The 20,519-nt window shown below is 40.1% G+C and overlaps 1 protein-coding gene across 2 annotated transcripts in view; it reads right to left on the bottom strand.

Annotated features, from left to right (window-relative positions):
- LOC121269783 (RNA polymerase II elongation factor ELL) overlaps positions 1-20,519 on the bottom strand; it is an 88,230-nt gene that overhangs the window by 11,576 nt on the left and 56,135 nt on the right. For both annotated transcript variants that reach the window (XM_041174695.1, XM_041174696.1), the window contains exons 5-7: positions 19,554-19,819; positions 8,778-8,902; positions 1,237-1,351 (exon numbers count right to left, since the gene is read on the bottom strand). In XM_041174695.1, the coding sequence (XP_041030629.1) occupies positions 1,237-1,351; positions 8,778-8,902; positions 19,554-19,819 (506 nt within the window). The remainder of the gene's footprint in view (positions 1-1,236; positions 1,352-8,777; positions 8,903-19,553; positions 19,820-20,519) is intronic.

The raw sequence follows: 20,519 nt of genomic DNA, 5'->3' as shown, positions 1-20,519 counted from the left end.
AAATATTTCCAGTTTCACCCTTGGCCAATTTAAAGTTCAACCATAAATCAAGTATGGAATCAGAAGTGTCAAGTTAAAATGTCTGGGCAAAAGTGCCAAAATACAATTTGTATGGTTGGATCAAAATTTAATATAGCCAGGCTAGTTTAAAAATCATTTTTCAATGTATTTGGCTGCAGAGGTTCATTGTAATAAATGGGAATAGATGCAGAGAGGGGACAGGGTGCAGAGGGGGGCAGGACAGAGGGCACATAGGAGGAAAGGGGGAGCGGAGAAGGAAAGGGGGAGTGGAGGAGGAGGAAAAGGGGGCAGAGGGCGCAGAGTGAGGCCGGGGGGCGCAGAGTGAGGGCGAGGGGAATGCTGGGTGAGGGTGGGAGGCACAATGAGTAAGTAGAAGACACAAAGACACAAAATTGAGAGAAAGTAAGAGCACACACCTTTAGAAGAGTCTTGGTTTTTAGCGTGCCTTAGTGTCCAGCATGAACTGAGTGACTGATAAAATGGTATTTATCATAAAATTCAACGTAAGTCATTTGAAAGATTAACTTCTAAATTGTCTGGTGATTCCTGGTAACTTCTGGCTTATTGGGCTCATAGGTTTGGATTGTTTCTAGCTTAATCATTGGGCCAATAGAAACAAACGCAATAACATTACAGGAACAAAGCCGGTCAAATACCAGGAATAGTTTCAAAGCCTAGTTATACCACCAATCAAAATTCCTCGATTGACTTGCATCCAGCAGTCTGATTATATTTGGGTGGGCAAATTCATTTGCAGCACTGCAAAAGTTAAAAGCTTAAAGAATACAAGTGCTTAAGACGACAGCCGAGAAAATAAAACACACGATAACCACCAAAAGCTCTTGCCTCCTTATTCATTTTAATTAAACTCCTTCAATTTCTATAATGAATTCAAACATTTCCTTTCACTCAAAATGTCTTCTTATGCCTATTCTATATCATCCATTTATACACTCACATATAACAGCCCACTTCCACTCACGCTTTAAAATAGCTCAAATTCCATTTTTGTTCATTTTGGCATTTTCAAAGACATCCCAGTTCTCACTAAAACTCCACATATTAATACGAAGGAAACTTGAACAAGGCAACCATTCTATTAAAGCTCAATAAAGCTCCCCAAATATCTAGAGCATATATTTTAGTTGCAGCAGACTGGTTACTGCAGGAAATTATAGTAATGACATAAAAACAATCATAAATTTGACTTTTTACCAACAAAGAATTTTTGACAGGGCTCGACTGTGGTGAAGTTTCCCCTGAGGACTTCTGGAATGGAGAACTGAGTTGAAAACTCTTGGTCTGACTAGAATGTGATGGTTGCCGTTTCCTACAATAAAAAGACATCGGTTAGAGGTGGTCTAAAATGTCAAATAAACAAGAGTCCCAGCTCTAATGCTTTGTCAAATATGCTGCTGCATTCAGTACTGCATACGAACAAGTGTTACACAGTATCTTCTGCATCATACATGTGAATTGAGTTACAATATTCTTCATATTCCTTAAATTTCTATTTTAATACAAATGGTTTTAAATGAATCTCACCATTACAGCACTTTGAAGGCAGCAGAGATCTTAGCAACAGCATGAGCTCAATGTGAACAAGCACGTGCAATTGACAGAAAGAGGAAAAAATCCTCATGATCAGTGCAATGTTCTTTTACAGGCCATATGATGCTAATTAGAAAACAGAAAATTTCTAAAATCATATCAACCAGTAAAGTTCTTCAGTCAATCTGTAAACCACACTATTAGCTGATTGCAACCAAAGTGATAGGAATGCTACAATTGGCCTAAATGCCACTAGGCTGGTGAGTTGATCATTAATTAGCAAGGTTCCCTGATCTGAATCACTATTCAGCGATCCTTGCCGAAGATTTACTTGCATAATTTGGTGAAAGCAAGATCAGAATCTGCTACAATGCCAGTAGCCATTGAACTCTACTGCAATATGATTCACTGCCTTCAGAAGGGGCGGGGGGAGAAAACCGCAGGCTTCAGCAAAACTAAAAGGTACTGCTGATGAAAGCAATATCAAACAGGTTGAACACTGCCACTGAAAGCTGCAAAGCGTGCCAAGAACTATATCTTGAAAGGTTTCAAAGCCAGCTCAACACTCAATGCTTCAACTATGTAACAAAATCACAGGTTGAGTGTAATGTAGACTCAATACGACTTAGGAATGGATTGACTACTTCTAGTTGGACAAAGAAGGGACGTCTTGGGGCACAATGGTGGCATCTCTATCTCTGGGCCAGAAGCTCTGGGTTCAAGTCCCACTTAAGGACTTCATGGCCACAGCGGCACAATGTGGCCAATCAGCTTGATTGTCAGCCTGTTAATCCTTCCAAATATGCCTGATGGCAGGAGGTAAAGAGCGGGAGAATTTCCTGGTCAGCCATATTGCAGGAGTCAATGCCAAACCACTGCAGTACTTTGCGAAACATAATCATGGACCAATCCAATGTAAGTCCATGGTCTTGAATGCCCTCTTAGGGCATGCACCTGAAGGAGGAGGAGGAGTTGGACAAGGATACGTTGTTCTTGGTTCTGGTCCTTGTGGGTATACTGTAACAATTCATGGACTTCTGTTATTGTAATGTATATTTTGTCTTTGTATTTTATTTGTTCTATATCAAAAATAATAGTTCTCTCCATTTCTTCACTTCATCTTTCTGCAGTTGTCTTTTTAACTCAGTTTACTTTTGTGCCAATCTAATAGACTCCAGTCACTTCTTCAGCAACTATGTTGCACCAATGTTCTCATAAAAGTACTTTATCCTATCCTTCAGAATTCCTATGAAATAATGAGTTCAGCGAGGTGTAATGGGGTTAAGACCTCACGCTATATATATTTTAGATATATCACCATGGCTAATTTCTAAAATTTTAAAATTGGACAATGACCTTTTAACATGACTGAGACATGTCTGGCTGTGACCTCTGAACAATAGGATCTCATCTGGCAGTATCAAAGAAATTTGCACCTTGTTATCTCTGAAGAGACACCAACAACCCCTGTGGGTTGCAGAGGCCAAATTGAAAGGGAATTATACAAAGGTCATTTACATTCCATAAGCCAAGCGTGGACAACCAGAGCCAAGTCGTCTGCTGGAACGAAGCACCCTGCAACCTTCCTTTCAAATTCTTAATGGTTGGAATATTAACGCACTTAGGAACCCAGACAAAGGAATATACACCCTTTGTCAAAGCCAAAGCAGAGAGATGTGAATCATATGAACCCACTAGCTGGGAGAACCAATCTTGTACTGTCTTGGTGTACTGCAAATCAGTTTGCCATCTTCCACCTAACATGCAGCAGCACAAAAAATGGGCTCTGTCCAGGTTTGAATGCCTGGCCCCATCTACATGGTTTCTACTGGAACTTCTATGCCATTAGTACAAGACTAATTCATCTTTGTGCACCTATCTCATCATGGAAGTCATCTCCACTGGAAAAGTTAATTATCCAGCATCAGTTTTCAACCTGCTGCCCTCTGTGAAGGAATACACCATTGGACTTTGATTCTGGACTCTGGACTCACATGAAACAATAATTCTTTATTCTCTGGTCTTTGCCCTGTAAATTTAATAGAAATTGGATCACACCAAAACTGAGGGGTTGGGAAATATGCCTCCGCTTATAAAGGAAGAAATCAAAAGCAAAACATTTTGCTGTTTATAGACAGGTGCTGAGAGGAAATATTAGCGCTGCTAAAATTAAACCCCTTCCTGTCCATAACAAGGGACAAATTGGTAAAACTACTAAAGCTGTTTTAGGAAATGGCAAAAATAGTGAATGGATTTTTCACAACTGTTTTCTCAAAGGAATACTACATTAATAAGTTTCCATCATAATAAATGGATCTCATGCTTTTAAAAGCTAGTAAAGAATGTGTTACGCAAAAACTGAAAGAATTTAATATTAACAAGACTGAATCAGATGGGATGATTATAGGTTTTCAAGAAATTAAGTGGAGAAAATTAACGATACTTCGGTTGATACTTTATTGTACACCATAAAAACTGGAATAACATCTGAGGACTGGAAGATTGCAAACGTAGTTCAAATATTCAAAACAGTAAACAAGAAGTATAGGCCACTTAGCCTACCAATCATAGTAGGAAAACACAGAAAACGTTACACATGATGCTGTAAATGAACACTTGAGTACAGATATGCAGAGCATGCCTATCGAATTAAAGGGCCGCACCTAGCAAACCGAGTGGAATTCTTTGAAGAGGTAACTATACTATAGGACATGGGCAATCCAATATGCATAGTTTACCTGGATTTTCAAAAGGCATTCATAATTTCATAAGAAATATAAGTAGGCAGCCATTCAGCCCATCAAACCTGCTCCACCATTCAGTAAGATCATAGCTCATCTGATTGTAGTTTTAGCACTTTCTTGTGTCTCTCGTAACCCTTGACTCCCTTGTCAATCAAAAGAATTCCACGAAGCTTTTTATGCAAAATTAGTAAGGAAGGTTAAGGCTCATGAAATAGGTCAGGTGTTTAGTTAGATCTGTCGTCCATAACTGTTGTGATTGTTTAAAACGGAATGGCAATTGCAACAATGGTAAAATGTGAAGGAAAATCAGATCACTTACGAAAATTGACTGAATAAATCATAAATGGTTCCAACTGCAACTACTCAGGAACTATTAATCTAAAAAGTAACAAATACTAATAGTTTTTTTTGTGTCATCATCTGTGAGCAAGAATTTCTAGCATTACTCACAGCACAAAATCACCCTGAACTTGGCAATCTCAATCAGAGCGACGGCAGGGTGACCTCTGCAGGAACTGGTAAATATTTTGACTAGTGCAATCAACGGTGCTCGTCCAAGATTTCAGCAGAAGCATATTGCAATGGAGAAAAATAATCATCCTGCATTCAGACATGCTATACCCACCCTAGGATTGCTTGGCGTCGACACTGGGTAACCAAAATGGAAAAATGTTCCATTTCCCAGCACTAATAACTCTCACTTTCATAAACACAAAAGTTACTGAATGATGAAAAAATAAGTAAAAAAAAATTCAGCATTTACTTTGATTATTTGTACCTGCAAAGGTGTTTAAAAATGTTTACTCAACGTACACTTAGTACTAAAATTACCAAATCGTATCTCCACAAAAAAGTAGGAAAGCAGGCAACAAATAACTGTTAGCTACTCAGGCCAAAAGCTAGTACAAAATTTCCTAACACTTAATGGAAACTAAACTATTTATTCGTACAAAAAACGATTATGCGTGTGACCATGAGGTAGTAGGTATGTTTTGGTGGTACGCCTTACAAAGTGAAAATACAACTAATAGAGAGTGACTCCCCTTGACATCAAGGCTGCACTTGACTGAGTGTGGCATCAAGGAGCCCTAGCAAAACTGGAGTCAATGGGAATCGGGGGAAAGCTCTCCACTGGTTGGCGTCATACTTAGCACAAAGGAAGATGGTTGTGGTTGTTGGAGGTCAGTCATCTCGGCTCCAGGACATCAATGTTCCCCAGGGTAGTGTCCTCGGCCTAAACATTTTAAGCTGCTTCATCAATTACCTTCCCTCCATCATAAGGGGATGTTCGCTGATGATTGCACAAAGTTCAGCACCATTCGCAACTCCTCAGTTACTGAAGCAGTCTACGTCTAAACGCAGCAAAACCTGGACGATATCCAGGTTTCGGCTGATAAATAGCAAGTAACATTCGTGCCACACAAGTGCCAGGCAACGACCATCTCCAACAAGTGAGAATCACTTTCACTTTCGAAAGTGACCATCGCCTTGACATTTAATGGCATTACCATTACTGAATCCCCCACTATCAACATCCTGGGGGTTATCATTGACCAGAAACTGAACTGGGCTAGCCATATAAATACTGTAGCTACAAGAGCAGGTCAAGGGCTAGGAATTGTGCAAGGAGTAACTCACCCCCTGACTCCCCAAAGCCTGTCCACCATCTACAAGACATAAGTCAGGAGTGTGATGGAATACTCCCTACTTGCCTGCATGAGTGCAGCTCCCAAAACACTGAAGAAGCTTGACATCATCCAGGACAAAGCAGCCTATTTGATTGGCTCCACATCCACAAACATACACTCCCTCCACCACCAACACACTCCCTCCACCACCAACACACAGTAGCAGCAGTGTATACCATCTACAAGATGCACTGCAGGAATTAACCAAGGGTCCTTAGACAGCACCTTCCAGACCCATGGCCACTATCATCTAGAAGGACAAAGGCAGCAGATAGATGGGAACTCTACCACCTGTAAGTTCCCCTCCAAGTCACTCACCGCCCTGAATTGGAAATCTATCACCATTCCTTCACTGTCGCTGGGTCCCTTCCTAACTGTACTGCGGGTATACGTACACCACATGGACTGCAGCGGTTCAAGAAGGTGGTTCACCACCACCTTCTCAAGGGCACCTAGGGATAGGCAATAAATGCTGGCCCAGCCAGCGAAGCCTACATCCCGTGAATGAATAAAGAAAAATACAACTGCAGAAATGTGAAAATGTATAGATTTACTCAATCTTTGAACTGTGAATGCCTGCAATTTGTTTTCCATTGGCTAAATAAATTGTTCTAACCTGATACTTTACATTTGCTTACATTCTGTTATTAATGTACACTTAGCATTTACTCAAGATTTGAGGAAGCCCACATCAGGTCTACCATTTCAACAAGTATTCCTAACACACACATGCTCCACAGCAGTTGTGGGTGTTCACTGTGTTATTGCACTGACACATGTCGACTGAGTGGCCTGTGATCTGAGAAGGCAGACTTGTCTTAAATATTCTCGACGAATCCAGACAAACACAAATTACTGTGGGAAAGTCTTACCGGTATAAATCTTTACAGGTTTTCTGGTAAAATGTGCTTTTATGGTAAACAGAACACAAACAGTTTGTTAACCACAGATACTGGAAAGTCCCAGGCATGAGATTTGTAAACTGTAATTTAACCACAGAGCCCATTGACAGATATAAAGGGCTTTCACAGACAAAACATGTGAACTATAACTTCACATCCTTGATGACTCAGATGTTTTGGCATAGTTCCTGATTTCTTTATATTTTTATTGCGATGCTGGACACAGGAAACTAGAGTTACAAAGCTGGTGCTAAAACGTAGAAGGGTTTTGTGAGCACCTTTCACGATTCAATGTGTTAAACTGATGGAGATCAAAGAAGATGGAATTTCAATTAAACAAGTTCCTAGTGAAGTAACCATCTAATGCTTCATCAGTGCATTTGATTATTTTACCGTGACAAGGTAAAGATGGCCAGAAGGCAGCAAACCTTCCTGGGTGTATCTGATTCATTGAAGATTATAGTCTGATATACAGTTACATAATTTAAACTAGTTTAAAATCCAGACAGCTTAATGTGCTTCATAACTTATAGTTAGCCACTCAACCAAAATGAAGGTACCAGTACCTGACACCCTATCCAGGAAGCTCGGAACCAGATTCAGGGATTTTGGGCCCTAAGCCTAGCATGTGCTTATAATACACAAAATAAAGTATGAAAAATAAAGAATAAAATTATTTTATTCAAATTGCTACCCAAGGCAACAGCTTTGAATGTAGCCAGTTTTTGGGTCCCTCTGGATTTTGGGACGCCGAATAAGGGGTTCGGTACCTGTATTCACATTTCAAGGATCGAGTAGAGCTACATATTAACTAACACAACAGCAGAAATGCATGTCGTTACTTTGTAAGGTATACCATCAAAATATGGGATTGGTTAGCTCAGTTGGCTGGATGGTTAGTGTGTGGTTCAGAATAACACAAACAGCACAGGTTTGATTCCTATTCTGGCTGAAATAGACTTGGGACCTGCCTCCTCACTCTGCCCCTGAGATTGCAAGGCAATGGGAAGCCACCACTGACAAAAACTGTCAAGAAAAACAATTCAGAATTAAGCATCAGCAAACAACGAGCCAAGGCCAGAGCCCAATCGACCCAATTAAGTGGTCAATTAAGGGCCCTTCCTGCCTCTGCTATTTTACCAGCAGCTGGGGGACTCTCCGCTGCTGGAGAGACTAGCAGATGAACTATGACAGTCTCTGGGGTGGGGGAACCTTCCTTTATGGGCACTACTTGTCTCACAGAGGGGGCACTGTCAATAATCATATCAGAGTGTGACAAATATATTTAAATTTTTTTGAAGTTGTTTTTATCAATAACAATTAGCTTCTTGACGTTATGACACAGGCTGGTTTAGACGTAGCTTAATCTTAGCAGCAAAATATTACATCGTGAGTTACAATATAATACCTATCATTAAGAACCAGAATTCATAACAGTAAGGGTAAACAATATCATGGGAGAGATACTTACTGAGCTCACATGACATTGCTCGAACATAGACTGGTTTGACATCTATTTACTAAAGTGGAACTGTGGCTAGTCTGGTCAATGCCTCAAGCTAATCTCTAGATATACCTATGTAAACCACTTCCCCACTTTTCAGGCCTATAGGAATGTGTTTAAATAGATACACCTGGAGATCAATTACAGCCTAAGTGCTGTGGAAAATTGTGGAAGATTGGCAGCAGCTTATAACTCCCAGACTCCAGGCCTTGGTGAGAGGCTAAATTAACGTCTGAAAACTTAGCATGAATTGGCGGGTCTTCTCCTCTTTGAAAAAAACCTTCCACATTTTGAAGTGCATGGTCTGAAGCGTGAGAAAAGTGTATTTTTAGAAGGCTTATATAAGAATAGATGTATAGAAGTCTACCTTATTAGGTGTCTTCGAATCAATTGCTTTTCTTCGTCACTATAGCCGGGCCAATCCTGTTGGACTTCCTTGTAGAGCTCATCTTTTAGTGTATAACCGTTGTCCTTTGAATTTAACTTCGCTACCTATAGGAAGAATGTAAAATGTATGCTTAGAGCAGAATAATCCAAATGAGCAAGTTGATGCCGAAAGAGAGGGTTTGAAACTATAATGGCATTTTATCGGAATTACTAATCAAAGTAGGTTTTTGTTGTGTGTGGATGATTGGGAAACAAAAAGTCATGTAAAGAGTTTTTTTTATTGCTTTAGAGTAAGTTTCAATAGAATAAGGATTACAATAAAGCATATTAAGTTTAATTTCAATAAAATAAAATTAAAATTTATATTGATAATTGGGAGAGCACAAGAATATCCCCATACAGTGTAAAGTAACTGCAACACCAGGCTAAACCTACTTCAGGCTCAGATAATTATTTCTGAGTTTAACATGTACTGCAGCAAACTGCTCATTCTACAATCCTGATCATTGATTGTATATTAGGACATTTCTCTAAATGAACTTGTAATGTAACATATTGGAGCCAGTTGGAGCATGCATTTAAGGTCACCAAGAGAACAAATTGGTGAGGTTAGGAGTTTATTTGCACAGAGGGTTATTAGGAGATGGGTTGCCGCTTTAGGAACACAGAGCAAGTCTACAGCCCTACCATTTCACCAGCTTTAAGGGATTGAGAATAAACGTATAATGGCATGGTAGCGAGCTCACAGATTGAGACTGGCTACAGAAGTATGGATTTCAGCTAGTGGAGATGATGTAATATATTCCATTGTAAGACCCTAGTGTGTATGATCAACTCTCCGCAAAAGACATTTCAAATCTTCAAATTTCAGCTCAATTAAAACATTTAGTTTAAAAAAAGTGAATTTATGCGAGGATAGAGGCAGATAATTCTGCAGGTAACAGGATGAGAGAATTCTTATGAACATCACCAGCCTCACTCATGGTTAAGAGTGCAAGCATCTTCAGCCAAAATTGCTGTGTGGTTGAGTTTGTTTTTCGAGTGGCTGGGGAGGCCAATGCGGAAGCCTGCCCAGGTGTACATTATCCGCAAAAACAGGATAAATCTAACCCGGCCAATTAACATCATCAGGTCAGGAGGGAGGCTGGTCAATGGCAATTCCATTCACAACTCCTCTGATCATAAAGCGGCCCACATCAATGACCGCAGGACCGGAATAATATTCAGGCTTGGGCTGAAAAATGGCAGGTTGCATCTGCTAAGTGGCTGGAATAAACATCTCAGATAAAAGAAAGTCAAGCCCGATCCCCTTGAGCTTCAACAGCAGCAGCAATGCCCAGTCTCCCACAATTAACACCAGTGGCTGCTAACTAAACTGGAACAATCATATCAATACTTGCTACAACAAAAGGGCCAAATCCACCTGACCCCTTAAAGCCTCAACATCAACCATAAGGCTAAAATGAGGAATGTGGATGGACATAGCTACAACAACTTTCAATGAATTCAACATCATCCCAGGCAGAATAATTTACTTCATCTTGATCAGCACTCCTGACACTGAACTCAATATCCAGCCCAATAATTGGAGGGGCAATAATGTGACCAGTACCAACCACACCCCTTGAACAAATTTTTTAAAAAGAACATTATGATATACTTTGCAAGATTACTCGACTCAACCAGTGACACAGGTGTCTGTCATCACCACAATCCATCAAAATTCTTAAAAGGACATAATAATCGCTAACATTTTACATAAACTTACTCCATTTTTGTTATATTAAATGCTTTAATTGAGCTAAAATTTGAAGATTTGAAATTGATATTATGTCGGGTTGATCATACACACTGTTTGAAAATGGGAAATATTACATTATTTCCACTAGCTGAAACACTTCCATAGCAGATTTCAAGCTGGAAGCAACTGGCCAAACTATCATATACTTATTCTCAATTCCCTAAAGCTAATAATTTGGGAGCACAGGCTTACTGTTATATATATATACAAATACTGTATCTGGTTGATAATTAAAAAAAAATCAAAATGACTTAAAAGCTGCGATTTTGCTGATAAAAAGTATCACTAAGCATAATAAGCCAATTCCGATTACATACATGAAAGCATCAAAGCAATCTCTATCTTCCAACCAACACTACTATTAACCGGTCATTTATCTCATGGCTGTTTGTGGCATTTTGCACAAATCATCTCCTAAATTAGCACACAAAACAACAAAGCTACATTTCAAAATAATTAACTGGCTGTAAAATGTGCTGTAATGGCACTAATGGCACTATATAAATCTCCTCTTCCATGTCATTGTGTAAGATCTTTTCTATGTTAAAAATTGTTTTTTAAAACCTTATATTGGGTGAAAAATTTCAATTTCTGGTGAAAAAAAACTTCAATCTTTTTCAAAAAACACTGAACAACGAACTGCGGCAGGAAAATAGTTAAATGCTGAGAATGCCATTCTAAGTAAAAGATAACAAATAGTAGTTTTTAAATTTTAATTAGAGATTATCAATGTTAAATGATATAAGCTGTGCAACCGGAAATAAGGTTTGCGGATAGAAGCACATCTTGCACAAACTATTTAATATATATGGTATTTGAGTTTAGATATTCCACACTGCAATAGCTACGTTTACAGGTAGCAGATGCTGTATATTAAACATCAACTTCATTTTGCCAAAAGCTGCATTTGAAATGGGTTCCACAAGAACACCATTAAACGATAGAAAATACAGACTTATTCTGATAGCTCCTGAGGGCTTTCAGATTTTAAATGGTTCAACTTAAGCAATATTTTAGTTTTCAAAATACCTGAAAAAAACCACTATGGTCTACAAATTGTGTGTGTTGTCCAGGTCTATGCAAAAACAATTAATTACTAAAAACTCCATATTATGTACGCACATCCTGATGCAAAAAAGCTAAACTACCAATACATCCCTCCAGCTCATGGGAAAATCTGCAGTTTTACAAGATTAGGGCTTTATACAAAGTGATGCATATTCTATGACTTTGCTATTATGGTGGAATTCCCCACATCTGGTGTTCCCTTTAAAAGTATCATTTGTGATTAGGTGCATACTGAGATTGAATAGAGGCAAACTTTTTCCTTTTACTATTACTCTTCAATCCTTTTTTTTGTTTTTGGCAGGTTCCTAATGAGTCCAAAATGACTTTCTGCTGTTCTGTAAATATATTTAAGCCAATCTGGTGCTAATGTGATGTTGGCTATCCATATGTAATACTGCCCAAGTGTGATCAACATGCTAGATGAAATAAATAAAATATAAAGCAAGAGTTAAATTTCCACAATGTAAATTTATTTGTAAAAAAAAAATCTTAACTGCAATTGTCTACAATAGTCAGTCACTCAGAACAGGCCTATATTGACTTGAGATGTTGAATCTATCGGGTGAAAATACTTAAGAGTATGCAATGCTTTTGTATATCTATGATATTTTATATATTTGCCTATCTATGCAATCATATTTAGATTCAGAAGAAGCTGGACACTGTGTGAGAGATAGAAATGTTATAGCCTAGTGATGTTCCTACAATGCGATGCCTTTTAACTGTTTTTGTGACACAAATAGAGAAAGAGTAAATGGCATTAGAGTTATTGTTGAAGTGTTTTGCATTATCAAAATGTACTTGAGGCATTAAGAATAATAGGAAAATAAGAATTTTAATACATTTTGCATGTTGGATTAGAACTGAATTTAAGTAAAGCAATAGTTAAATTCATAGGATGTGAGCACAAGAGAAGCTTTTGTAAAAAGATAAATCCTAACTGCAATTGTCTACATCAGTCACTCAGAACAAGTACCTGCATGTATTGATTTGAGATGATGAATCTTGTTAGAAATGATGAAATGCCTGTTATTCCTCTACATAAAGCAGATTCCTCAGTAATTTTTATTCCACACACATTAGAAACCAAGTAACTTTAAACATGACAGATAGCATTCTTTTCTTTGAAACTACAGTAAATGAAAAAATAATACAGCTACTTCTTAAAGGAACAATCTTGCAAACAAGGAGAAGAAAAAGGAGGCAGGATTAGCAACTGACACTGGGGGATATTGGGGCTGGCAAGGCTGGTGTGAAGGTGGGCACTGGCCTGAATTGCCAACATTACAAGTTGAACTCAGGGCTGAAGGGCAATGCTTTATGGCGGGCAAAGCCTGTCAATTGGTCTGGTGACATAAGGGTTTTCCCAGAGCAGGGCAAGGAAGTAAAACAGTGGGATCGGTCAACAGGTCAGGCAGCAAAGGGATTTCCTTAAGCAGGGCTGCAAATGAAAAAAAGTGGTTTGGGCAGTAGCAATGCTTCTATTGTGTATGGCCAGAAAACCTAAGTGAGGATTCATGCCAGGGACTAAGCTTGAGAATGCGATGAGTGCAAATGGGGTTTTCATGGAGTGAGCTTGGGAATTTTTCTAAAATTACATCTAGAATTGGAGTTAGAATTGGGAGAAGTAAACAATGGGAGAATTTTGTATAAACTTAAAATAGAATGTAAAACTTAGGAAACCACAAGCACAAAATGGTCGGCAGATGTGAGCAACTGATCACAGAGTGGAGGGAGCACTGAATAGTTATCTATTAGAAGTAATAGAAAGTACATTGGAATAACATCTTTGAAAATGGTTAAATGCTTAAGGCACATTGGGTAAAAAGTGTTATTAAATTCTGACGATAAAAAACATAAGTGAGAAAGAAAAGAGAGCAAGTGTTTGTGTACTAGTAGTGGGGTACATTGTACAGCATTGCCTCTAGTTAGGGCAGCAATTCTGTGAACAGGCACAGGTGAAAGGACTGGAGTTGTTTATATGCACAAGCACGCTTATCAGGAAAATGTCAACCAAACCAATTCTGAATCAAACTGGAAACAGATGGACTGTAAGTTATTTCCAGAGAACAGCCAGGTAAAACTAGCGGAATTGCAAACATCGTGTCCATTGTGGCTCTGTTGTCAGGCTACATATACCATTTGCAGTTAAGTATTGAATGCTGTTGCGTGTTCCTATCGGCAAGGAGTTTCTTCCTCCAGGTTATATTCCCTTTGAAATTAATTTTTGTTAATTAATTATGTGATCTACCAATTAGCATCTTGTTTTTTTCTCTTAAGGTTTCTTAATAGCATGTCAGAGCGTCTGTAACTTCTGAAAATAGATTTCCACTAAACCCTTGCTCAGTCTAACCAGAACACCTGCAACATTTTCTCAAGAGGTGATTTTGTAACATTGTAAAGCATTTAGAAGAGCATCTTATGTGAACAATATGTGAACATACTAATTGCTCCAGCATCAAGAGTCAGAGAGTTTTTTTTAATATGTGTGGAGTTAGTTATATGATTGAAACCCTTTGGTTTATAAAACTCGTAGGCAAAATTCATTGAACATTTGGAATTGGAAATAAAATTAATGTTTGAATGACTTATTTTAAAAAAAAACACTGAAATTACTATGGGACAAGTTTAAAAGCTGCATTGAGGTAAAGGCAAAACACTGCAGATGCTGGAAATCTGAAACAAAAACAAAAAACACCGGAAAATCTCAGCAGGTCTGACAGCACCTGTGGAGAGAAAGACGGAGTTAACGTTTCAAGTCCATATGACTTTTCTCCAGATCTGAAGGGAGGTAGAAATGTGGTGAAATATATACTGTTTGGGGGGGGGGTAGAATAGGTGAAGCTGGATAGAAGGCCAGCGACAGGTGGAGGCAAAGGAGGGATTGCAAAAGATGTCATAAACAAAAGGTCAAAGCGTCATTAATAGTGGTGGTACTGGCTAAAGGAGGTGCTAATGGTGACATTAAGAGTGGAAAGCAGAATGTGATAATGGCAGGAGCAGGGTAAGCACTCTGGAAAGTGACAGATGGCCCTAGTAGGGGTGGAGTGGGGGGGGGAGGGGACAGTGGTGGGAAAAAAAAATCGAAAAGCTGGGGATAAAACAACGAATAAAATTGGAAATAAATTTAACTAATAATAATAATGAAAGTAAGTGGGGGAAAACAAATAAATAAATAATAAAAATATAAAAACGAATATAGAAAAAAGGGGAGGATCAAAAAAGGATGGGGATGGAGGAGACAGTTCACGGTCTGAGGTTGTTGAACTCAATATTCAGTCCAGAAGGCTGTAAAGTGCCTAATCAGAAGAGGAGGTCCTGTTCCTCCAGTTTGTGTTGAGTTTCACTGGAACATTGCAGCAGGCCAAGGACGGACATGTGGGCATGAGAGCAGGGTGGTGTATTGAAATGGTAAGCGACAGGAAGGTGTGGGTCAGGACAGACCAAAGGTATTCCGCAAAGCGGTCAACCAGTCTGCGTATGGTGTCCCCAATGTAGAGGAGACTGTATTGGGAGCAGCAACTGCAGCAGACCAAATTGAGGGAAGTGCAAGTGATGTGCTGCTTCACGTAAAAGGAGCATTTGGGCCCTTGGATGGTGAGGAGGGGGGAAGTAAAGGGCCAGGTGTTGCACCTTCTGCAATTGCATGGGAAGGTGCCGTGGGAGGGGGTTGAGGTGTTGGGGGTGATGGAGGAATGGAACAGGGTGTCCCGGAGGGAACAGTCCCTCCCTTCACTCCCCCCATGGGCATTCCATAGGGACCATTCCCTCCGGGACACCCTGTTTCATTCCTCCAATACCCCCAACACCTCAACCCCCTCCCACAGCACCTTCCCATGCAATCGCAGAAGGTGCAACACCTGCCCCTTTACTTCCCCCCACCCCACCCCTACTAGGGCCATCTGTCACTTTCCAGAGTGCTTACCCTGCTCCTGCCATTATCACATTCTGCTTTCCACTCTTAATGTCACCATTAGCACCTCCTTTAGCCAGTACCACCACTATTAATAATGCTTTGACCTTTTGTTTATGACATCTTTCGCAATCCCTCCTTTGCCTCCACCTATCGCTGGCCTTCTATCCAGCTTCACCTATTCCACCCACCTTAAACAGTATACATTTTACCACATTTCTACCTCCCTTTAGCTCTGAAGAAAAGTCATATGGACTCGAAACTCTTGTCTTTCTCTCCAGAGATGCTGTCAGACCTACTGAGATTTTCCAGCATTTTGTGTTTTTGTTTAAAAGCCACAAACTAGATTAACCAAAGCAATTTATTCTATAAAATGGCACAGGCTGAAATGTATCAAGAAATTGAGAATTACATTCAAATTTGTGACAATCTTATCAAAAAACATACAGTAACAGTACACTTAATGTCAAACTGAAAACTGTGTTCCACTAAATAATTTTATAAAAATATTTGGCAATACACTAACAGACACTACACCAAGTTATGCAATGTGCCACATACCTCCACTTTGAATTATTTGCTGTGTTACAGGTGGACTACAGAAGAACAGTTCCCCATAGGAAGGAAACATGGATTACAATTTACCTCTAATCATTCCCTGCAAAAGTAGCAGCTTAAAAATGGCCCAAGACCTTGAAACAGGGAGTCAACTGAGGCAAGAAGATGAACAGTTCAAGAGAAAGGAAAGGCAGAGAAGTATTTTCTTCCTATCAAGCTTAATAAAGACCATTTCACGAGGCCTTATGTTGAAATTGAGATGGGAGCTGTACAATATCTTCTGCTTTAAAAATCAGATCATGGCTCCACTTTCACCACGTGATTTGATGAAACATTCCTAACACCAAAGGATATATCTTTCTTGCTTCCACAATCTTGCAAAACCAACTCATGATTATCCCCAGCGTACTGTAAATTTATACTGAAGTAAATGGATGCTACACTCAAATGATCATGCCATCTGGCTTCTGTAATTTTTTTTAAAAAGCGCTGAAATTTTTGTTTTTCAAGTTTGCAAATTCAGAAAAGCACAGCATTAAATAAATAGATTACTGTGCAAAACCACTAAAATTGGTCTTAAATTTTGGCGCAAGAATTATGCAACTTAAACACTACGGTGTAGCGCCTCTTACTAGAAATGCAATATTTACATTCATAGTAAGGACCAATTTTTTAAAAAAGTTAAATTATTACAATTCATGGTTATCAACATGAGTGATTGGGTCTTGTCTGAATTTAGTTACTATAAGCCAGCTAAAGCAGATTACCCTTTTCAATGGACATCTTTTAGACCAGGACTGTCACTGACCTCATCTCCTCTGGGGATCTTTCTCCCACAGCTTCCAATCTGATAGTCGCCCAACCTCGGACGGCCCGCTTCTATCTCCTACCCAAAATCCACAAACAGAACTGCCCCGGTAGACCGATCGTCTCAGCTTGCTCCTGCCCCACAGAACTCATTTCTCGTTATCTTGACTCCCTTCTCTCTCCCCTTGTCCAGTCCCTTCCCACCTACATCCGTGATTCCTCTGACACCTTTTGTCACATCAACAATTTCCAGTTCCCTGGCCCCAACCGCTTCCTCTTCACCATGGACGTCCAATCCCTCTACACCTCCATCCCCCACCAGGATGGTCTGAGGGCCCTTAGCTTCTTCCTCGAACAGAGGCCCGAACAATCCCCATCCACCACTACTCTCCTCCGTCTGGCTGAACTTGTTCTCACACTGAACAATTTCTCCTTCAACTCCTCTCACTTCCTCCAAATAAAAGGTGTGGCTATGGGTACCCGCATGGGCCCCAGCTATGCCTGTCTCTTTATGGGGTATGTGGAACATTCCTTGTTCCAGTCCTACTCCGGCCCCCTCCCACAACTCTTTCTCCGGTACATCGATGATTACTTCGGCGCTGCTTCATGCTCTCGTCGGGACTTGGAAAAATTTATTAATTTTGCTTCCAATCTCCACCACTCCATCATTTTCACGTGGTCCATCTCTGACACTTCCCTTCCCTTCCTTGACCTCTCTGTCTCAATCTCTGGTGATAGATTGTCCAGCAATACTCATTACAAACCCACCGACTCCCACAGCTACCTCACACCCTGCCTCCTGTAAGGACTCCATCCCATTCTCTCAGTTCCTTCGCCTCCGTCGCATCTGTTCCGATGATGCTACCTTCAAAAACAGTTCTTCTGACATGTCCTCCTTCCTCCTTAACCGAGGTTTTCCACCCACGGTTGTTGACAGGGCTCTCAACCGTGTCTGGCCCATCTCCCGCGCATCTGCCCTCACGCCTTCTCCTCCCACCCAGAAACATGATAGGGTCCCCCTTGTCCTCACTTATCACCCCATCAGCCTCCGCATTCAAAGGATCATCCTCCGCCATTTCCGCCAACTCCAGCATGATGCCACCACCAAACACATCTTCCCTTCACCCCCCCTATCGGCATTCCATAGGGATCGCTCCCTCTGGGACACCCTGGTCCACTCCTCCATCACCCCCTACTCCTCAAGCCCCTCCTATGGCACAACCCCATGCCCATGCAAAAGATGCAACACCTGCCCCTTCACTTCCTCTCTCCTCACTGTCCAAGGGCCCAAACACTCTTTTCAAGTGAAGCAGCATTTCACTTGCATTTCCCCCAACTTAGTCTACTGCATTCATTGCTCCCAATGTGGTCTCCTCTACATTGGAGAGACCAAACGTAAACTGGGCAACCGCTTTGCAGAACACCTGCGGCCTGTCCGCAAGAATGACCCAAACCTCCCTGTCGCTTGCCATTTTTACACTCCACCCTGCTCTCTTGCCCACATGTCTGTCCTTGGCTTGCTGCATTGTTCCAGTGAAGCCCAACGCAAACTGGAGGAACAACACCTCATTTTCTGACTAGGTACTTTACAGCCTTCCGGACTGAATATTGAATTCAACAACTTTAGGTCTTGAGCTCCCCCCTCCATCCCCACCCCCTTTCTGTTTCCCTCTTCCTTTTGTTTTTTTCCAATAAATTATATAGATTTTTCTTTTCCCACCTATTTCCATTATTTTTAAATATTTTAAATCTTTTATGTTCTCCCAACCCCCACTAGAGCTATACCTTGAGTGCCCTACCATCCATTCTTAATTAGCACATTCGTTTAGATAATATCACCAACTTTAACACCTATGTGTTCTTTTGTCCTGTTGTTTGTGACATCTTTTGATAACCTGCTTCTATCACTGCTTTTGCCTATCACCAACTTTAACACCTATGTGTTCTTTTGTCCTGTTGTTTGTGACATCTTTTGATAATCTGCTTCTATCACTGCTTTTGCCTACAACCACACCACCCCCCTCCACTTGTCTGTCTGTCTCTCTCTCCCCCGCCCCCCCAACCTTAAACCAGCTTATATTTCAATTCTTTCTTGGACTCGAACTCAAGTTCTGTCAAAGGGTCATGAGGACTCGAAACATCAACTCTTTTCTTCTCCGCCGATGCTGCCAGACCTGATGAGTTTTTCAAGGTAATTCTGTTTTTGTATCTTTTAGATTACAATGACTTCCAACTTCATGCCTCAGTGACTGCGCTCTTGCCTCTCAGAAGATAATGGCTTCAAAGATGGTCAGAGATGCTATATTTTTAATGAGGCATTAAACTGAAACGCAATCTGCTCTTTAAGGTGGATCTACAAGATTTCATGGCACGATTTGAAGAAAACCAGGAGATCCTGCTGCTTTTCTGGAAAATATTTATTCCTCAATCAACATTCCCAAAGCAGATTATCTCATCTATATCAATGATGTTTAGTATGATATTGCTGTGGACACATCAGCTACCTCATTTCCTTTAAATTACAGCAGTGACTATACTTCATTGGCTTTGGTTCATCTTGAGGTCAGGAAAGACGCTATACAAATTCAAGTTCTTTGTGTTTTTCTCACCTGGTCCAATACTAATGAAAGTTCAGCTTTGTCCTTTGGATTTGCTTTCTCTCTCTCCAACCATAGAATCAATTCAGGCTTTTTATATGGCTTCAAAGCCAAAAGGTGGATGACACGATCTTTAAGAGGCCTTTGGGTAACTGTACTGGCATGGTTCTTCTTCACCCCAAAGCATGGATTCATGGTGGGAGAATGTTTTCTAAGCGGAATACCATCAGCAGCTGGGCTTGCAGCTTGTTTTCGAATATGGACTGGCTTTCGTACACCTAGGAAGCAAAGCTGGATTTTAAATGCTGATAAACATGCTGGATAACCAAAAAAATATTAACAATGCCTTCTTTATATAAAGAAAAGATTCCAATGGGCTGTGATGAATCAGTAGGCTACTGAATGGACTTATGTACCACAAATACGATATAAGATTGACTGCATATACTTATGTAGAAGTCGAAATTTTGGGACCAATATTTTAGATCAAAAGTCAAAGGGTCGACTTTTACACAGGTAATATTTTCGAGGGATTGACATGAGTGCTTGGTTTGGGCCATAAGGTGATCATTAGAGGCTAGGAAGCCGAGGTATTGCCAAATTAATTTAAATAGTTCTTAAACCCATTATAAAAGGGAGCTGACATCTGTTAAATAAAACTTTCAAATCCTGATCCTCTGCTCAATATTCTTAACTATATTCTGCTGCAAAAATAACACCAGTCTATAATTATGTTTCTACTGCATTTTATAAAAATATCCTACCTTTGCTACAGTTTTTGAGTGATTTTTTTTCATTCATTCATGAAATGGGGCATCACTGGCTAGGCCAGCATTTATTGCCCATCCCTAATTGCCCTTGAGAACTGAGTGGCTTGCCAGGCCATTTCAGAGGGCATTTAAGAATCAATCATATTGCTGCAGGTCTCGAGTCACATGTTGGCCAGACCAGGTAAGAGGTGGTAGATTTCTTTCCCTA

Source organism: Carcharodon carcharias, chromosome 26 (assembly GCF_017639515.1).
Source record: "Carcharodon carcharias isolate sCarCar2 chromosome 26, sCarCar2.pri, whole genome shotgun sequence".
Lineage (NCBI taxonomy): Eukaryota > Metazoa > Chordata > Chondrichthyes > Lamniformes > Lamnidae > Carcharodon > Carcharodon carcharias.
The sequence above is the reverse complement of the archived record's forward strand: the minus strand, read 5'-3'. Positions and strand labels throughout refer to the sequence as shown.